We start from the raw sequence: 14,119 nt of genomic DNA, 5'->3' as shown, positions 1-14,119 counted from the left end.
CCTCTGAGGTCAGAGGAGAAAGCTGGTGCAAGCATGTCTTACCCTCGACGAAGGAGGACCTGGCTAGGGAGCACTTAATCAAACTGGATATACTTAGGTCCATGGTACTAAAGAGGTTGCACCCAGAACTCATGAGTTTTGCAGAAGTCCATTGTCATTACAGGGCCACTTGGTTATCTTCGAATGGTCATGACAATCAGCAGAGGTTTATGAAGACTAGAAGAGAGCAAATATCTTCAAGAAGAAAGATCCAAGGAACTACAGGCCAGTCATTCTGACCTCAGTCCCTGGGGAAGTGATGAAGAAAATCCTGCTGGGAAGCATTTTCAAACTCATAAAGGACAAGAACGTGATCAAGAGTAGCCAGCATGAATTTACAAAGCAGAAACCATGCTTGAACAACCTAATTAACCTCTACAATGAGGTCAGTAGCTTGGTGGATGAGGGAAGATCAGTAGCTGTTGTTTACCCTTACTTTAATAAAACCTTTGACACTGTCTCCAGTAACATCATCACAGACAAGCTGACAAAGTATGGGTTAGATAAGTGGATGGGATTAAAAACCAGCTGACCAACCAGGCCTGGAGGTTTGTGATCAGTGGCACTAATTCCTACTGGAGCCCCAGAAAAAACACCCTACTAGTATATCCCAGGACTAAATACTAGAGCCATTACTGTTCAACATCTTCATTATTGACTCTGACAATTGGATAGTGTGCACCTCCAGCAAGTTTGCAAGCGTTATAAGATTTGGAGGAATAGCTGACTCAGAATGATCAACAGGCTTGAAAAAAAGGGCATACAGGAATCTCACGTAGTTCAACAAAAGGGAAGTGCAAAGTTCTGCACCTATGGAGGAATAACCCCAGGCATCAGAATACGCTGGGGTTCAGCTGGCTGCAAAGCAGTTTTGCAGAGGAGGACCCTAGGGTCCTGGTTAACTGCAAGCTGAGCATTAGTGCCAGCTGAACGAGAATGCCAACAATGCACTTGTGTGGCAAAAAAAGGTCAACAGTATCCTAAGCTGCATTAGTAGGAGTGTTACCAGTAGGCTGAGGAAGAAGATCCTTCCTTGTTTCTATCTTCTCATCACTAGTAAGGCTGCACCTGAAGAAATGTGTCCAGTTCTAGGCACCTCAGTACAAAAAACATAGACATGCTGAAGGGAATCCAGTGAAGGGCTAAGAAGATGATTAAGGAACTGGGGCATCTCTCATGTGAGGAGGTGATGGCAGAGCTGGGACTCCTCTGCCTGGAGGAGAGAGGGCTAAAAGGAGTGAGTCTTATCAATGTGTACAAGCATCTAATGGCAGGGAACACAGAAGATGACACCAGGCTCTTCTTAGAGGTGCCCAGTGACAAGAAGCAGTGGACACAAGTTTTAAATGCAATGCCATCTGAAGATCAGGAAGCACTTCTTTATTGTACAGGTTGTGGAGCACTGGCACAGGTTGTCCAGAGACACTGTGGCGACTCCATCCTTGAAAATATTCAAAACCCATCTGGACATAGTCCTGGGCATGTTGCTCTGGGTGACTCTGCTTAAACAGGGGACTGGACCAGATGAAATGATCCCTTTCAATTTAAACAATCCCAAGATTCTGTGATAAATTCTCTTTTCTTGTTTTATGTACTTGTTTTTACCCTAGTCTCTTAATTCTTTAACTCCTTTATGAAATCTTCAAAAAACAGGGATTCTGAATAAGCTGCATTTAGTGAAGCAACACACTCAATGTATATTAGTTTCATGTGAATTACCTATGAGAAACTATGCATCATGTTTCCAGGTGATCTATATGCAAACTTACCACATGAAGTGCATACTAGTTATGGGCAGAATGCTGTGCTGCTTTTAAAATGCTAATTAGCGATTCAGTGAACCACTTCAATTACAGAAGTTATTTACAAACCCTTCCCTTCCTTGTAAAAGGAACATCAAAAACAACATAATATAATCTGTCTCCTGTTATAAGAACCTTCAGAGTTTTGTTTATATGAAACTTCATTTTCCAAAACCATGCTTCAAGAATAGAACACAAGGTCTTGTTATTAAATTTCTCATGCTGACTTGTCCACCACGTTACTGTAACTTAAGTTAGGAAAAGCAAAACTAAAATTCAAGTAGCAACTCTATATTCATTATTTTTGCTACCTTCATTAAATATCTAGGATAAAATATTGTCTGTGTCCCATTTTTCAGTTACAAGTCTATAAGCATTAGTATTGCAGATAAGTTAAATTTTTTGTGGTTAATGCTAATACAGCCAAGCAAATTCAAAACCTAACTCAGGTGATACGTCAATCTGCTACTTTAATGCTGGAAATTTAAATAGATGTGGAGAACTAAGACTATGTAACTGCTATATTTGTAGAATCAGAGTATTATAGCTATGGAAGTAGGCTATATTTGTTAACATTGCAAACAGAAATGAAACAGGAAAATGTTAATGGATGTTGAAAGTCAAAAGGATTAAGGCAACCTTCAAAGCATGGTTATGAGAACTGCTCCTCCAGCCACTACAGCGTGAAGTTCCAAGATAAACATTGTTTTATACTTTTCATTCCCTTAAAAATCTTTGAAGACTAAAATACAAGAATTCTTGATCTTAGACCAATTGAAAAACAATACCTATTCAAGTATTTATCTGTATTACAGTAAAGTCTTTTATGGGTTGAAGTACATTATTGCATTTTAAGACTGTAAAATGGATCTCCCAAAGGTAGCCATTAGCAGTTGGCACATTTTCAAACAGCAGTGCATAATTTTTGACAACCATGTAAAATTGCCAGAACGCTTATTGTCAGTTTTGTCCACAGAAACCTATAATCTAATGGAAATCAAGTTGCTGCCATAAAATTCTCATTGGCAGTAACAAGTAAAGAAAATATCCTCCATCTAATCATCAGCTGGGAGAGGTGCAGTTACTATTATGTCCAGAATATATCACAAAGAGCTCCTGGGTATGTATCTTGCTAGTCAGCTAAATAAAAGAAATTGAGAAATAATCTGAAGAATTGCATTTAACAACCTCTTCCAAAAATTAAGACACTTTTTTTTTTTTATGTCATAGTTAGCACTGTAACTTCCAAAAACTTTACTTCATCTATCTCCTTCCCTTCTTTTCTCAGCCACTACAAAATTCATAGAACCATAGAATGTCCCCAATTGCTAGATAATCCCAAGGATCATTGAGTCCAACTCCTGACTCCACAGAAGACCACTCAAAATTCAAACTGTACATCTGAGAATGTTGTCCAAATGCTCTTTGAACTCTGGCATGCGTGGAGTTGTGACCATTGCCCTAAGGAATTTGTTTCAGGGTCTGATCAACCTCTGGTGAAGAACCTTTTCCTAATATCTAATCTGAATTGAGATTCCATGTGTTGTCATACTGACATTTTCATGGCTTATCAGCAGTAGTAGGATATTTCCATGTGCTGATGTACATTCTAATGGTTACAGACTCTCTAACACATTTTCCTACAAAAGTTAATCATAGCAATCTGCTGTGCTCCACTTGCTTTGTAATACTCCATTCCTGTTCTCCACTCTAGCCATGGCCAGACTCCCTACCAAGTCTATTCAAGGTCCCCTTTCTCAGTTTCTCCTACCTTCTCTTTTCCTTCCTGCTTAATTCTCAACTAAGCCTACAGAACTCCACTAAAAGCTCTGAATCCTCATGCAATTGAATTCACTTACAACTTCTGTTTTAGCCAGTACCAGAAGAACTGCCTCTGATTTTGCATATGCAGTTGAGGTACTGGAGATCTAATGATTCTTTGCTGACAGCAGGTGTGGTCTTTCTCCCCTGTCCTTTCTGCCTTTTAGTAGCAAAGTTAAATTTCTTCCCTCACACTAACTTTGGTTCCCCTCAGATGACTAGTGAACCATTCAGCTCACTAAACCAGCAGAAGTCACTCACTTCTCTCCTTGCTGGCCTAGTTTTCAACTTGTTTAGTGATCTGACTAATTATCAAAAACCATCAGACTTGCTCCAATGAGGCTGTGGATGGTGAGAAAGGAGGCCTTTGCTAGGAGAGGGGAAGATAATACAGAGAGAACGGAGCTTTCCCTTTCAGTGTCACAGGCTCAGCCATTTTGCCTGGCACCAGACTTACTCATTCAGTTCTCCCTCATGTTAGCTTCTGTTTCTTTAGAAAGGTAACCACTTCTTTCTTTTTCCTGTATTCTCCTTGATATCACAAAAAGAGTGAATCTTCACTGGCTGGAAATTTGAGGTGACACCATTCACCCCACTAGTTCTCTTTCTTGCCTTCATTATTCCTCCTTTTAATTTTTTTTTTTTTTTAAACAAAGCAGCACTAATATATATTAAAAAAGCATGGTGAATGACCCATCCCAGTCTCTCCAGCTGACTCAAAGCATGGTCACCATCCTGGAATAATGAGATGTCTTGGGTGACTTGCCTAAAGTCATAGACGCTATGACATATCCAGAAGTTTTAATTTTTTTAAGTTTCCTGTTCTGAGTCAAGCAACTACTAAAAATACCTCTCCCATCTTCCTTCCCTTTTAGATAATATTCAGTAAGACAGCATATTGCTGTTAATCTGTATTAATAAAACAGTTCTGAAAATTTTCTCCCTAGACTTTTCTATCAGCACAAACATTAACTTGAGAGAAAAGCATAGTAGGGAACAGCAAGGTTTCAAAATATTTTTCATTCAGATGGGATTCCGACATATTAAGAATGGTTTCAAAATCTAGTTTGGTTACTCCAGGGCTAGAGAAAGATAATTTATTTCTATGCTAGGGCAGGAAGAAATTCCTACCAAAACGCAAACGAGGACTGCAGATTTATGGCTGTAAATCTTAATGTTATTTATATTGCCTAGACTTGGAGATGCTTCATTTGCCTTGCTGTACTATGGTCCAATTTCTTATGTCAGCTTACAGAAGAGTAGTACAACCAATGCGCTGTAAATAAGGACGATTTAATTCCCATTTCAGAAAATGGGAAGTCATATCACCCCAGATCCAAAGACACATCTACAATCCTACATATGGTGGTAAAGCAGGAATCTTTTCCTTCAAGATACAGATTTCCTGACACATGGGTAATAATACTGGCAAGTTGTCATACAAGGAAAGGAATCAAAACAGAATAGTATTACATCTTTCAGAAAGTTGCACTGATATTTGATATCCACACAAATGTTGCAAGATAATTGTAAACAATAACTAGGGTTGTTTTTTCTGCACTTAGTTCTGTTCACTAAGACTTTTCTGCTGAACAGCTACGATTTTAATACAACAGATGCTATTTGTGTGCATGTATTTTCATTTGCAACGCAGCAAAATAGGCACAGTTCCCCTAAACAGATCCTAAGTAAAAAAGTCGTTAAAGGCTAAACCAGCTCACCAAAATATATGGCCAACACCAGAAACAACAAAATGAGTAGACAACAAAGAGCAACAGGATAGAAGGAAGAAAAGAAAGAACAAGAGCATAACACCTATCTTTTGCTAACAGTGAGTGCTTACATCAGCTTTGTCAGCCCTTCGAACAACACTCTTCGTCTTGAGTGCAGCAAGAATTACTAAGCAACTTCTAGAAGCAGCGGGCATAAAGACAAGTATCATAAGCAGTATTCAACACCCTTTGACTAAGGTAGTAGTTTCACATTCTTACACACCTCTCTTTCTCCTTGTGCCTTGTCTTCCCATCTGTTTTAATCTGCAGCATTTTACAACTCATCTTGCACCAGCAGAGACTTACTAGGCCAGCCAGTGAGGCAATTTTGGTAGTCTCCCAGAAGTTTAACCCACAAAAAGAGGGAGAGAACAGATTTTTTTGTGCCATTTTAGTGAACTGGATTAGACCCAAATTGGCTATGAAGGGAAGTAGCATTGGGAGTGCAAAAATGTTTCACACAAGCAGCTCAAGTCTAAACAAATACTAAGAAATAGAGATATTAAAGGGTTTTTTTCCTCCATGTTTCTCCTAGCTTCCCTTTTAATTTGAGAGTAAAGAAAATTATCACATTTGTCCTGAAAATTGTTAAGGTTTCAGATTAGGACCTCTTTCTCATTTATAGATAAATGTCACTTCGCACTGTCAGCCCTCCCTGTAATGCACACAGACCAGCCTAACCACACCCAGACCACTACAGAGTTAAGTCTCCCAGCTTTCCCATTTCTCAGAAACAAGACTGATATAGATGTCAAAATTCTAGCTAATAAAAATAGCTATACAGTACACCATATATTTATGTATTTTTATATTCAGAGTAAATATTTATGCAAGCACCCGCACACTTTACTCAAATGCATTGTAACATGACTCCTGATGCAGTCCTTTTAAAAGCAAACATTCTGTTGTTGCATTAACCTATTAGAGCTAAATGGTCACACCAGTCCTATACTTAAGGCAATGTAAATTAGCTTGCCCATGCAATATTCTATCAGTTAATCTAAACAAACTAAAAAGAATGCTTTTGACAATAAAAGTTATGACAACATTTTGACAAACTAGAACACAGGAATAGCAGGAACATTTTATACAGAAAAATATCTGTTTTTTAAAGATTATCTTTGCTATTTTATTAGGATGTATTTCTGAGTAAGTTGAAAGTTCACATGTAGTTAATTGTAAGAGAAATACTACAGCTCAATGTTTCCTCTCTGTGTACCTGTTTAACTTTGGTTAATGGGTCATTCAGTAACAATAGCACCGAATAAAATCAGATTAAAAATACATCTGAAAGTAAATCTTACATAATTATAACTTTTGTTTTTAAAAGTCAACAGTTTTTCACTCAATCCGTAAATACTGAAAAATACTTCCATCGAAAACATATTATTTATTATTAAAGCCTAGTATTAAAAAATTGCTCTGATATTTTCATGGATGGTTAATTCTGTTAGTTTTGAATTATATAGAATAGGACTGACCTGCACAGAAATTCTGCTGCGTCTGAGTAGTTAGTCTTTCTTGTAGAGTGCGCTTTTCAATATGTCCTGCAGTTGCATTCTGATGTAAGCGTGGTTGTCTGATGGCAAATCCCAGTTCTCCAGGTTCAGAGAACTTCAGATAAAACGGTGGCTCCAAATCACTGAAAGAGAGGTTTATAGCATCGTGCCTCCCACTGCAGTAGTCACCAAACATAGGGTCGTCTTCAGAGTTCTGTGCAGGTAATGGAAGAATCCGATGATGCAGCTGTGGGCTAGGCAGTCTTGATGATAATGGAGAAGGAATAGGTGACATTTGTTTATGTGTATTAGATAGTGGATAGGAATTACTAAAAACATTACTCACTGCTACTAACGAGGGTGAATGCAGATTTTTCTCTTCCAGCTTATTACTTGTCTGAGAAACATCAGGATCTTCATTTACAGGCAGGTTCAGAAATAAAGGCTTGTTGCTTCCCCAGGATACCGTGGTTCTTTTCTCATATATTGAGCCTGGCAGTTTTCTGTCTACCCTTGTAATTTGTTTCAGTCTCTTCCATTCTGCTGCTTCATCTAAACTGTCACTCCGTATAACTTTCAGAAGAGCTTTATTGACTGCTCCCACAAGGTTGCATGACTCATCGGTAATGTGCACTCTCTCTGCTTTGTACTTCAAAACAGAGCCATCTTGCTCCTCTTCCTGCAGCGCGCTGTTTTTAGAGTATCCAGCAGTTTCATCTGCTGAATATCCATCCGTTCTTGATGTAAACTCATTACGTACTATTGTGAGAACAGGAGAAACCATTTCTTTGTGAAAATCAGGTAATGACTTGGCATGGGTTCTCGCAGCTTTTTTATCACAAGCTTCTGAGTCCTGTACTTGAGCAGCAATTCTGAATCCTGGTTTCTCCTTGCATACCTGGTCAGTACACTTGTCATCTTTCAAAATTTTAGCAACTGCGGATTTGCTTAATGTCTCCAGGTTGTTAGATAGATTGTCCTGAGATGATTTTAATAATGTGATACTCTGCTGTACATTCATAAATTCAGGAATGCATTCTGCATTATCCAATAGTTCAACTGCAACTTTATCACTGTTATCTTTTGATATAGAACTTGCTAAGTCAGCATCCAGTTTCACAGCTTTGTTGCTTTCAAGAAAATACCCCTCTTCTATCCCTCTTGCTGGTTGTATACTAACATCTGGTGATAAATCATCTTTACCTTTTGCTGTTACGCAACTGGAAGCAGAAAAGGAACTGGGAAAACTCCTGGTAGAAAGTCGTTTCGTGGGGAGCATCTTCTCATTACTCATTCGCATGCCTTGCCCCCTCAGTAAAGAAGGATGTTGTTCACATACCTTATTTCTCCCTTTCCAGCGCCTGAATTCATCAAAGCTCTCTTTTCTTCTATATTTCCTCATTTTTTTGCTATTTAAATTGTCTCTCTTAGCAGAATCCAGAAAGAACTCCTGATGATATGCAAAACTGGAATAATCATCACATTTAAGTTTTGGAGCTCCAGAAACAGCCTGTTTCTTTTCTTCCTGATGTCCCATGTTAAGGCCCAGAATATGATGCGATCTCAAAAGACCGGATAACAGTTTTTCCTTTTCAGCAGTTAGTCTGTACAACTCAATGAGAACATCTTTTGTCGTAGTTTGCTTGAAAATAATATCTCTGAAATTTTCAAGTGGCTGTTCTCTCATCTCCATCTCCAACCTCTCCTGTACTTTATAGCAATTACAGAAATGTTTACTGGTTCTATCCAGAGTCACACAGCCCCTGTAAGTAAATCCTCTGACTTTTCCCTCTGGAAGATAGAAGCTGATGTAACAAAGCTCCATAATGGGTTTGTGCAATTGAAGGATAGTATGTGTGCCTTCCATTATGCTTGCCAAAGTAGTCATTCATTTAAATTATGTGCTAAGTGTATCAAAGCTTTCATGACATAGCATGTGAGGCAGAAAATGGACAGAAGGCATCTGAGTAATCTTCAACAATAACATTGTCTGCTGGAAAAAAATAAAAAGAAGCCTGTCAAACTTGGTTATGTCAAACTTAATATGACAAATAACAAACCTGCAGTAGCATAATAATCTGTTTTTTGTTGTTTTTTTTCATCTGATATACATCTTTTACCTTAAAAACATCACAGAAAGGATGATATTGTTAAAATGCATATTTGGAGTCATAATCTTTCCCCTATACATCACAGCTATCTCTAGGGTTCTCTTCCATAAGGTCACAAGATGTTCAATAAAACACTCAGTTCAAAGACTATTTACTGTTCAGTGCTGAAACCTATTGCCCCCTCTCTGTTAAAAGTTGACTTGCTGTCATACATTTGGTTAAAAGAATCACTCAAGCATATATGTTGCTTTTCAGCTCAGCACAAACAGCATCACATCACCACCACAGTGTAATCAGCTCTTGCTACTTATTACACAGAAGAAAAAAAAATTTAGAAACTGAAAAAGATGAAAATTTACTTCTCATACTTATCAGTGAAACTGTCCTGACATTAAGAAAAGTTGCAAGAAAAAAAAAAGTGTTTGCTTGGTTAGTATACTCAGAACAAAAGACCCATCAAATAAGGTATAAATCTATTTTGATCCAAAATACAACAGTGTAATTGTATACCTACAAGCAAGTTTGCTGAGCTTTGTTATTTCCCTTTCTTTGCATCACACTGTATTTTCTTACTAAAGACTGAATCTACTTACATTCTTTTGATAAAAGCTAGTTTACTCTTTCTGAGGACTAAATTTTTTTTTTTTAAAATCAAGGAGGAACTCTGCAATAATAGTTAAAGTGGGGAAGTCTGAAGTTACTAGGAAATGCATAAGCATCAGGAAAAGAACTCAAGCTCAGCAGCAAATTCTGCAGCACACAAAGCTAGGGAGCACCCACTCTAAGTCTTCCCTTTGTTGAAAGTTTCAATAATCGCAGTTTTCAACTTTAAAAACAGTACAACAGAAATTTCTATCACTTGAAAATAGTCAAACTTAGCCTCAGGCAACAATAAGCAAAGGAAGCTGCCACATTACCATGTCACACATTACAGTTTTAGGTACTTTTTCAATATACAAATACTGTATCAGTTTGTAGCATGCAGCATGTCAGATATAAGACAGTACCAATAACTTTATCATGAATCCATCTCACCAAATCCTAATCTAAGAAGCAAGTGGCATTTACCTAAAACATACTATCCTGCCAACAAGTAGTCACTTTTGCAGATTTTGTTCTAAATTTTGAAGCATTCCGTCTAATTATAGCACTCTTTAAATAGCGTCAAACTTTCCATTTCCTTTGTGTAAAAGAGTAAGTTTCCATTTACTTCATGCCAGTGAATACATATACACTTAATCCTTGAAGAGAGAGCCTAAGGAGAAAGCCTAACAATAAGGAAAGTCTCCACCAGATGAGCTTCTTAATTCTGTTTACCAGCACCCTGTAGTTATATGGCATTCAGCAGCCTGTGCAGACATCAGAAAGGGGGGGGGGGGGGGACAGATAGAAAACCTTCAGTTATTATATCTGTTGCAAATAGTTTTGTTGCTTCACAGAAACACAACAATTTCTGAGAAAATTCTGCCTTACTATTCCTTCTTGTATCCCTGTCTTAACTCATTGTCTGATTTTGACATACTGACAAGGTTGAGTACGCCAAAAAGCGTGGTTTACTTCTTGTTCTCCTTGTCTCTGGCTGCACACACCTGCAGCTTCTCAGGAGTAGAACTGAGCAATCGTGCAGTCACAGGGTGTGTCACTGGTAGATGCACCTCAGAGTGGTTCTGCATATAGAAACATGCATCAAAAAAGCAATTTTTTTTCATTGGAAACATCTCTAACTTACTCTCCACACAAGTACTAGGGAACAACCTTTATGGTAGCAGTTTGCTAATACATCAGCTTAGCCATAGCACCAAATTGCCCCTTGAGTCATCTAGTGTGGTGAGCTACATCAAATATGAACTATTTATATTTTCATAAATGAGTACTCAGTAGCCTCAGCTAATGAATGCTGAGTCAGCTCTTACTTACAGGAAAACTTTATGGAGGAGCAGAATTTCACAGGAGTGGCTGGGCAGGGAGATGGATGGCAAAGTCCATATTTTGGTCCACTGGCAACATACAGTGGTTAAACTAGGAAGTAGAATCATTAACTGGGAAAAAAAAAACCCACAAAAACAAACAACTAGGAAAAATTAGGGTGGATTTCCCAAATATACCAAAAAACCATGCTTAGCATTGACTTGAGGAAGATGATGCATCACAACAACGTATTTATCCGTGAATTTACTTAAGAAAATAATAAAAAGGAGCAATATAAAGAAAGGGAATTGTGTTTAATACAGAGAATAAATCAGTCTGTTAGGCGCAAATCCATAGTTCTATCTAGGAAAAAACCTCTTAGTATTAAATTAGTCTGAGTTATTTTTGTGTTCATTTGTTTCACCTGAAGTGGAATGGCATTTTATCACTGGATGATGAAGCAACTAAAAGGTAATAGCATCATGGAAGCTATAGACAGAAGCTGAATATCCTCATATTGACATCTACAACCCATGGTGCAATTCAACTCAGCTCAGAAGAATATTTTGGTCTTAGTAACATGCATGAATTTTGTTGGACTAAGGAATATATGTGTAAGATATGTGTAAGGGTGAGAATTTGCTAGTCCTTGCCTCTGAAATACAAATTTGCTGGGCTATAACACCTCCAGAACACAAGTAGTTTGCCTAATTTAATCTGAGCTCTGAATCATTACATCACTGAAATGAGACCTACAGCCCTCTCCTAAATCATAAACCAAATAAAAGCTTGTATTTTAGTTAAAAACAAATAATCCTATTCTAGATTTTTATTGTTATTTATATTATGTTACCACCTCTGACAACAACCTAGTCAGCTGGTTCAGATCTGTTTTGGAGGATAAATCCAATTTTCTGTAAATTAAAGTCACAATGGTGCAAAAATTACAGTTTAAGTAAAATACAAATTAATCCAAGAAGACTTAACATTTTATCTTCAGAAAATATAGCATGAAGTCATGATAGCAAACTTCAGCAACTATGCTCACAGTTTTACGTACCTTAAAATGGATAGTAAAAGAGAAGTGAGATTCATGTTGTGAAAAATAATACTTTAAGAAAAAACAGCTATTCAGTTAGAGATAGCTATTTCAAAACTACAAAGAACAACTGAAATTGTTAGATAGTGGCTGAGAAGCAAACTTGCTCTGTTGCTATATTATTTTTTATTAATAATAGAGGAATAGTGAGGTAACTTAGTTTAGCAAACAATCAAAAAAGTTGTAGTTTAAGTGCTCCTCGACGTCAAAAGTCAACACATCCAATGGTATGAGCAGACACCATTCAGGCCTTCCCTGTGGATTAAGATTAAATGTAATGTTGTGAGATCTAATCTTTCCACTCCATCACCATCTGCTCTTCTCTGCCTTTTCCTTTCAAAAAACAAGACTGCTGTTCACATTGCTGTCCTAGAAAGTCAGGTCTCCACTGCTGCGGTTCCTTTCCTCCAGTAGAGCACAACACCTCTGCTCACTATAGCAGGTGCTTCACTTCTCCTTACCCTGACCTTTAACCAAGATCCCTTACTCCTTATTTTCCCAGCTATCCCAGGTGTCTGGTTGTTATTAGGTAGCAACATGTTCCTGTGTTCCTGAATACTGGTAACTTTCTGTGCTGGATGATACAGCTCAAGAACCACACCAAAATAGAAACCTGGTAAATGAAAGGTAGCAAAAATGTGGAGGGAAGGAAGAGCCATATCATAAACCAGAAAAAACAAATGAAGTGACTGCAATATTTCTTTATGAAGCATGACTTCTCTGATAGAGACAAGCTCCAACATTTTCTTCTCTCGCTCAAACTCCCATGCTTCTCTTAGGTTCTTTCAGACTATCATTTGACTTTACTATATTAATGAATGTTATCACTAGAAAGATAAGAAGTGATTATTTATTTGTGAAGACAAAATGTTACTTATTTTTGCAACAGCACAGATATAAACTAAAATTCCTAACAGTAGGAACTTTCCAACTACAAACCCATGCTGTTTTTACTGTATTGTGACAACAATTCCAAAGTTAGTGAACTGTACCATGTATTGTTAGCAATGGCAGTTAAAAATACCATTCTTTTCAATTTCACTGTAGAAATACTGAACTGTGTTAGCAGAGTTTTTCTTACAGCAAAAGAAACAGAGTCTGTATCAGACATGGAACTGGTTTATTGAATTTCAATCTTCATGCGATGGCAGAGGGGAAGTATTAGAGCATATTAGAGCCAATCAATTCAGATGAAACATAAAAGGATAACATAGAACATAAGGCTGAAAGTCATTAAATTAATCCACAATACAGAGCTCTGTATACCAAAAAAAGATTTTAAAAGATAAATGGAAATAAATATACAAACAACAAAAATGAATGGAATTCACTAGAAAAGCATGTTAAAATGCCTTGCATCTTTTACAATCTCTGGCTGTATCATTCTGTCCAAATTAATTCAGCACAGGACCAAGTTCATACAAAAAAATATTCTGAAATCCAACTACTGAATACCCTATCTTGGTGACCCGAAGAGAAGGAACTTAAATGTCTTGAAATCTAAACTCATCACTTAAGAAGATATAATATACCTGGCATGCAAAATTGATTATAATTGTTTTTAGAAGTTTCTGGATTGACTGAATAACATGATGATGCCTCACTAAAAACAAACACATGCTCAGGAGCCAAACTGCCTTGTACTTGTTCCCGGTCTTTTACAGTCTTGCTTCGAAAGATCTGTAAATAAGCACGTTACCTTTCCAGCTCATAGGAGATGAAAAAAATAATAAAAGATGGCTTACCATTTATACTCAAAATTTGTATTACATTTGACTAGTCAGGTTGGGAAACAAACATAAAATGTTATATTACATTATCCAGTCTCAAAATTTTTTATAAAAAGTAGACAATAAAACTAGAATAATACTGAAATTAATGACTTCACAAATAGATTAGCCTCTGAAGTGATAAAAATATTTTCCATATTCAATAGTAAGTAATCATCTCAATCTTTTGTTTCAGAATTTTCAAAATATGCTGTTAAATAGACATTCTTCACATAACCATCATAAATCCTGACAAATATTTTCACCTGTACTCTTACCAAGAAAGTTCCTTTCTTCAG

At 37.1% G+C, this 14,119-nt stretch overlaps 1 protein-coding gene across 3 annotated transcripts in view; it reads right to left on the bottom strand.

Moving 5' to 3' along the window:
* Positions 1–14,119, bottom strand: part of LOC110401114 (formin-1-like) — a 45,071-nt gene that overhangs the window by 23,466 nt on the left and 7,486 nt on the right. For 2 of the 3 annotated variants that reach the window (XM_021401823.1, XM_021401821.1), the window contains exon 2: positions 6,916–8,926. In XM_021401823.1, the coding sequence (XP_021257498.1) occupies positions 6,916–8,821 (1,906 nt within the window). In that variant the 5' untranslated portion in view covers positions 8,822–8,926. The remainder of the gene's footprint in view (positions 1–6,915; positions 8,927–14,119) is intronic. The other variant, XM_021401822.1, reaches the window with a different exon arrangement.

The sequence above is a fragment of the Numida meleagris genome, chromosome 6 (genome assembly GCF_002078875.1).
Source record: "Numida meleagris isolate 19003 breed g44 Domestic line chromosome 6, NumMel1.0, whole genome shotgun sequence".
NCBI lineage: Eukaryota > Metazoa > Chordata > Aves > Galliformes > Numididae > Numida > Numida meleagris.
The sequence above is the reverse complement of the archived record's forward strand: the minus strand, read 5'-3'. Positions and strand labels throughout refer to the sequence as shown.